At 38.6% G+C, this 5,708-nt stretch overlaps 1 protein-coding gene across 1 annotated transcript; it reads left to right on the top strand.

The window, feature by feature from the left end:
• Nucleotides 1–310: 310 nt before the first annotated feature.
• On the top strand, nt 311–1,261 carry LOC118852362 (olfactory receptor 10A7). Its single transcript, XM_036762084.1, has one exon. The coding sequence runs from the start codon at nt 311–313 to the stop codon at nt 1,259–1,261; it is 951 nt and encodes a 316-aa protein (XP_036617979.1).
• The last annotated feature ends 4,447 nt before the right edge of the window (nt 1,262–5,708 follow it).

Genomic DNA, 5,708 nt, shown 5'->3' with positions numbered 1-5,708 from the left:
AAAGAAAGAAACAAGCATTTATTAAATTTCTACTCCATGCGAAGCACTGTGTTAAACGTTTTGCAGATGTTATATCATTTTATCCTTATAACAACCTTGGAGAGTAGGTACTATTACTATCACCATTTTACAGTTGAAGAAATCGAGGCAGAGATTCCTAGGTCCACAAAACTAGTAAATGTCTAAGGTCAAATTTGAATTCAGGTCTTCTTGACTCCCAGTGCTCTATCCACCACACATCCTAGTTGCCACTAGGGAGCATGAGAAAGAAGTGTGAACTCTGGGCATCTATGTGAGACAAGACTGAGAAATGACTTGTGAGAATCAGACCAGAATCACTGAGTTTTACCTTTTGGGCTTCACCAACAATCCAGAAACACAAGTTTGCCTCTTTATTCTGTTTCTGATCATTTATTCAGTCACTTTGGTGGGCAACTTCCTCATTATCACAGTAACTAGTGTGGACCCTGCTCTTCAAACTCCCATGTACTTCTTCCTCCGTAACCTATCGCTCTTAGAAGTCTGCTTCACTTTGGTTATGGTACCCAAGATGCTGGTGGACTTGGTATCTACAACAAAAAGCATCTCCTTCATAGGCTGTGGTACACAGATGTATTTCTTCTTCTTCTTTGGCAGCTCTGAGTGCTTTCTCCTCTCCATGATGGCATATGATCGTTATGTGGCCATCTGTAACCCTCTCCGATACACACTCATCATGAACCGAGGCCTGTGCAACTTAATGGCAATAGGGTCTTGGCTGTCTGGTGTCCCTGTCTCTATGCTGCAAACAGCTTGGATGATGGCCCTTCCATTCTGTGGACAAAATGATGTGGACCACTTCTTTTGTGATGGGCCACCTGTTTTGAAGCTGGTCTCTCAGGACACAACCATGTATGAGATGCAGGCATTGGCCTCTACCCTCCTCTTCATCATGTTCCCCTTCTCCCTTATCTTGGTTTCCTACACCCATATTATCACAACCATCCTGAAAATGCCCTCTGCCACTGGCCGCCAGAAGGCCTTCTCTACTTGTTCTTCCCATTTAATTGTGGTATCCCTCTTTTATGGGACTGCAAGCCTAACTTATCTGAGGCCAAAGTCCACCCAATCCCCTGAGAGTAAGAAGATGGTATCACTGTCCTACACAGTCATCACTCCAATGTTAAACCCCATCATCTATAGCCTAAGGAACAACGAAGTAAAAGGGGCTGTCAGGAGGACATTTTCTAGAGAGGTGTTGCAAAAATTGGAGGTGTTTTGACACAAACATAAAAGTGAATGAAAGATTTCTAGTTGTAAAATCATATCTATTATAATAAGAAGTAAACTAAGCTTACAGAGAGAGCAAGAAGTTTGTTCTAAGTCCTGCTATACTTTGTTAAGTATAGTTTCCAATCTGTGACTTTGAGCAAGTATCTTAACTTCCCTCAATTATGCCCTCTCAAAATGTCCTGTGCCAAAACGCTGTGACAAGGTCCATACTTTAAAGCCTTTCTGGATTGGTAAGACTTGTTAGAACTTGCCTTCTCTGACATCATTCAAGGACCCAGAGTCTCTTCTATGCCCACCCATCTACGTGGTTGCAAAGAAACAATGATGACAACAGGACATAACAAAAGCTCTTTTTAAACACAGAAGTTTTCAAGGTCAGATTTTTTCTCACTGAAAAGTATTTCTTTGGACTCTTGGGCTAATTTATAAGCAAGTTCAAGTCTTGGCTTTGTTAGTTATTAATTTTATTGTGTGACCCTGGTGACTTCTCTAAGCCTCAGTTTTATTCATCTGTGAAATGGAGATAGTATGCCTTACCTATTTTGTGAGCTGTAGGGAACAAATGAGATGTATGTAAGTAAAGTTCTTTGTAAATTCTAAAGTACTGCGTAAGTGTAATAAGGCTCTCATTATTTTTTGGTGATTCCATCCATTGGAATATAAGCTTTTTGAGGGCAAAGGACTATTTTTGCCTTTTTATGTATCTCCCAGTATGTAGCATAGCATAGTACTTAGCAGTAGGAAGAGCTTAATAAATTCCTGTTGATTATTTTATTTGGTTAAAATGTGAATTTTCTTTTTTTTTTTTGTTTTAAGTTATACCCCTGAAAATGACTGACCTTAAGATTTAAATTTGTCCATACACTCTTAACCCACATAACCTATGATTAAATTGCTCATGTGAAACAGCAAATTACAGAATTTGTTTCAAGTCTATGAAAAGCAAATTATTTGCCATTTAATTCTTCTGATATTAGTTTATTTTCCCTTTAATATATGACCTTCATATTTTCTTTTCTTTTTTAAAAATATTTTTATTAATTAATTTATTTTTGTTTTCAACATTCACTTCCACAAGATTTTGAGCTCCGAATTTTCTCCCCATCTCTCCCTTCCCCCACCCCAAGATAGGGTGCATTCTGATTACCCCTTCCCCTAATCTTCCCCCCCTTTCTATCAAGCTCCCATTTCTTTTATTCCCTTCCCCTTTTATTTTCCTATACAGAAAGATAGATGTCTATATCCCATTGCCTGTATATCTTATTTCCCACTTGCATGTAAAACAATTTTTAGCATTTGTTTTTAAAACTTTAAGTTCCAAATTTTCTCCCTTCCTCCCTCTCAACCTATCCTCATTGAGAAGGCAAACAATTCAATATAGGTTACACATGTGTAGTCATGAAAAACATTTCCATAATACTCATATTGTGAAAGACTAACTATATTTGCCTCCATCCTATCCTGTCCCCATTTATTCTATTCTCTCTTTTGACCCTGTCCCTCTTCAAAAGTATTTGCTTCTGATTACCCCCTTTCTTCAATCTACCCTCTCTTCTATCATTCCCCCTTCTCTTATCCCCTTCCTCCCTACTTTCATGTAGGGTAAGATACTCAATTGAGTGTGTATGTTATTCCCTCCTTAAGCCAAATCCTATGAGAGTAAGGTTCACTCATTCCCTTTCCCCTCCCCTATCTTGCCTTCCACTGTAAAAGCTTTTACTTGCCTCTTTTATGTGAGATAATTTCCCCTATGATACCTCTCTCTTTCTCCTTCTCCTAGTACATTCCTTTCTCATATCTTAATTTTATTTTTTAGATATCATCCCTTCATATTCAACTCATCCTGTGCACACTGTCTATTTATATATATATATATATGTATATATATATATATATATACACACATATATGTATATATACATACATATATATACACATTCACACATATATGTGTGTATGTGTGTGTATAGGTATATAGATATATATATTCCCTCCAACTACTCTAATACTGAGAAAGGTTTCATGAGTTATAAATATCATCTTTCCATGTAGTAATACAAACAGTTCAACTTTAATAAGTCCCTTATAACTTCTCTTTTCTGTTTACCTTTTCATGCTTCTCTTGAGTCCTGTATTTTAAAGTCAAATTTTCTCTTCAGTGCTGGATTTTTTTCAAGAATGCTTGAAAGTCCTCTATTTCATTGAATATCCATTTTTCCCCCTGAAGGATTCTACTCAGTTTTGCTAGGTAGGTGATTCTTGGTTATATTCCTAGCTCCTTTGCCCTCTGGAATATCCTCTTCTAAGCCATTTGATCCCTTAATGTAGAAGCAGCTAAATCATGTGTTATCCTGATTGTGTTTCCACAGTACTTAAATTGTTTCTTTCTGGTGGCTTGCAATATTTTCTCTTCGACCTGGGAACTCTGCAATTAGGTTATAATTTTCCTGGGAGGTTTTTTTTTTCTTTTGGGATCTCTTTCAGCAGGTGATACATCAGTAAGGCAATAATAACAATGTAGATGATAATTGTCAAAATGCCTATGTGGTTCTGTATCACAAAGTATACAAGACTCTCCATATAGAAAGTATAAGTATACCATTTATTCAGATGCCAGAGAACAATATCCCACAAGCCATTTATCCAATCTATCAGAGCAGTAAAGCATTCAATATATAATATTACAACATGGAGGCTCGCCATCCCAAAACCTCTCTGATCCCATGCTGGGGTCTTCCCCCAAAAAACCTCACAGTACAGCTAAGTCAGTCTGTTCATCTCTAACTATCATGATGGCCATTAGTAGCCATTAACAGACATAACTGCTCTCTCTCTCAGCATTTCCTTTGACATAGCTTCCCTTTCCTCTCAGGAAGCTCCTCTCACCACGTGACTTAGGCTTCCTATGATGTAAGCAGGACAAATGGCTCATTAATGGGTGGGAAAGATCTTCAAATCTAAACCGCTACTACAGGTGTTCAGGGGATTCTTTCAATTTCTATTGTAACCTCTGGTTCTAGAATATCAGGGCAGTTTTCCTTGGTAATTTCTTGAAAGATGGTATCTAGGCCCTTTTTTTTTTATCATGGCTTTCAGGTAATCCAATAATTTTAACATTATCTCTCTTGGATCTATTTTCCAGGTCAGTGGTTTTTCCAATGAGATATTTCACATTGTCTTCTGTTTTTTTCTTTCATTCTTTTGGCTTTGTTTTATAATTTCTTGATTCCTCATAGTCTTTAGCTCCCATTTGCTCCATTTTGAAGGAATTATTTTCTTCAGCGAGCTTTTGGACCTCCTTTTCCATTTGGCCAATTTTGCTTTTTTAAAGCATTCTTCTCTTCATTGGCTTTTTGGGCCTCTTTTGCCATTTGAGTTAGTCTATTTTTAAGGTTTTTTTCAGTATTTTTTGGATCTTCTTTTGCAAGCTGTTGATTTGTTTTTTCATGATTTTCTTGCATCAATCTCATTTCTCTTTCCAATTTTTCCTCTACTTCCCTTGATTTTCCAAATCCTTTTTGAGCTGTTCTATGGCATGATACCAATTTATATTTCTATTGGAGGCTTTGGATGTAGGAGCTTTGATTTTGTTTTCTTCTTCTGCTTGTATGTTTTGATCTTCTTTGCCACCAAAGTAAGATTCTATGGTCTGAGTTTTTTTAAACACTGTTTGCTCGTTTTCCCAGCCAACTACTTGACTTTTTAACTCTTTGTTAAGGTAGGGCTCTGCTTCCAGTGTGGAGGGTATACTGTCCCAAACTTCAGGGGTTTGTGCAGCTGTTTTCAGAGCTATTTCTAGGCACTTGTAAATTTTCAGTTCTTCTAAGGTGGTATGATCCAAGGAGAGGTGTTTACTCTTCTCCTGTCCTGTGCTCCATTCTATGAGTGACCACGAATACTCTTTTCTGCCTTGGAATTATGAGGATTCCCTCTCCACCACTGCTGCAAGCTCTGCCATGCCAGTGCTCCTCTTCACCCCAGGACCACCACCCAGGATTGTCACCTATATCCAAGTATGGGCAATGCAAGATAATCCAGCTTTAGTGACAGCAAAGAGATCCGTGCGATCTCCCTCTGATCAGCTACTTGATCCTCCAACAATCTGTGGGCTAAGAGCTCTGGAAGTAGCCACTGTTGCTACTGCCACCACCTTGGGGCTGGGGTAGGACTGTGCTCCTCTCTTACCCATGTCCAACAGACCTTTCCTACTGACCTTCTAAGTTGTCTTGGGTGTTAATGGGTTGAGAAGTCTGGAAACGGCCCCAGCTGCCAGTGATTCAGTCCAGGTTTGCTGGGGCCACTTCTGTGCTGGAGCTTTTTGCACTGAACTGCATTCCTCTCCCAGCCTGGTACAATAGACCTTTCCTGTCGACCTTCCAGGTTTTCTTGGGCTAGAAATTTGTTTCACTGTTATTTTGTAGGTTCTGCTGCTTTAG

Source organism: Trichosurus vulpecula, chromosome 5 (assembly GCF_011100635.1).
Source record: "Trichosurus vulpecula isolate mTriVul1 chromosome 5, mTriVul1.pri, whole genome shotgun sequence".
Lineage (NCBI taxonomy): Eukaryota > Metazoa > Chordata > Mammalia > Diprotodontia > Phalangeridae > Trichosurus > Trichosurus vulpecula.
Note: the sequence above shows the minus strand (reverse complement) of the source record. Positions and strands in the feature narration are given on the sequence as shown.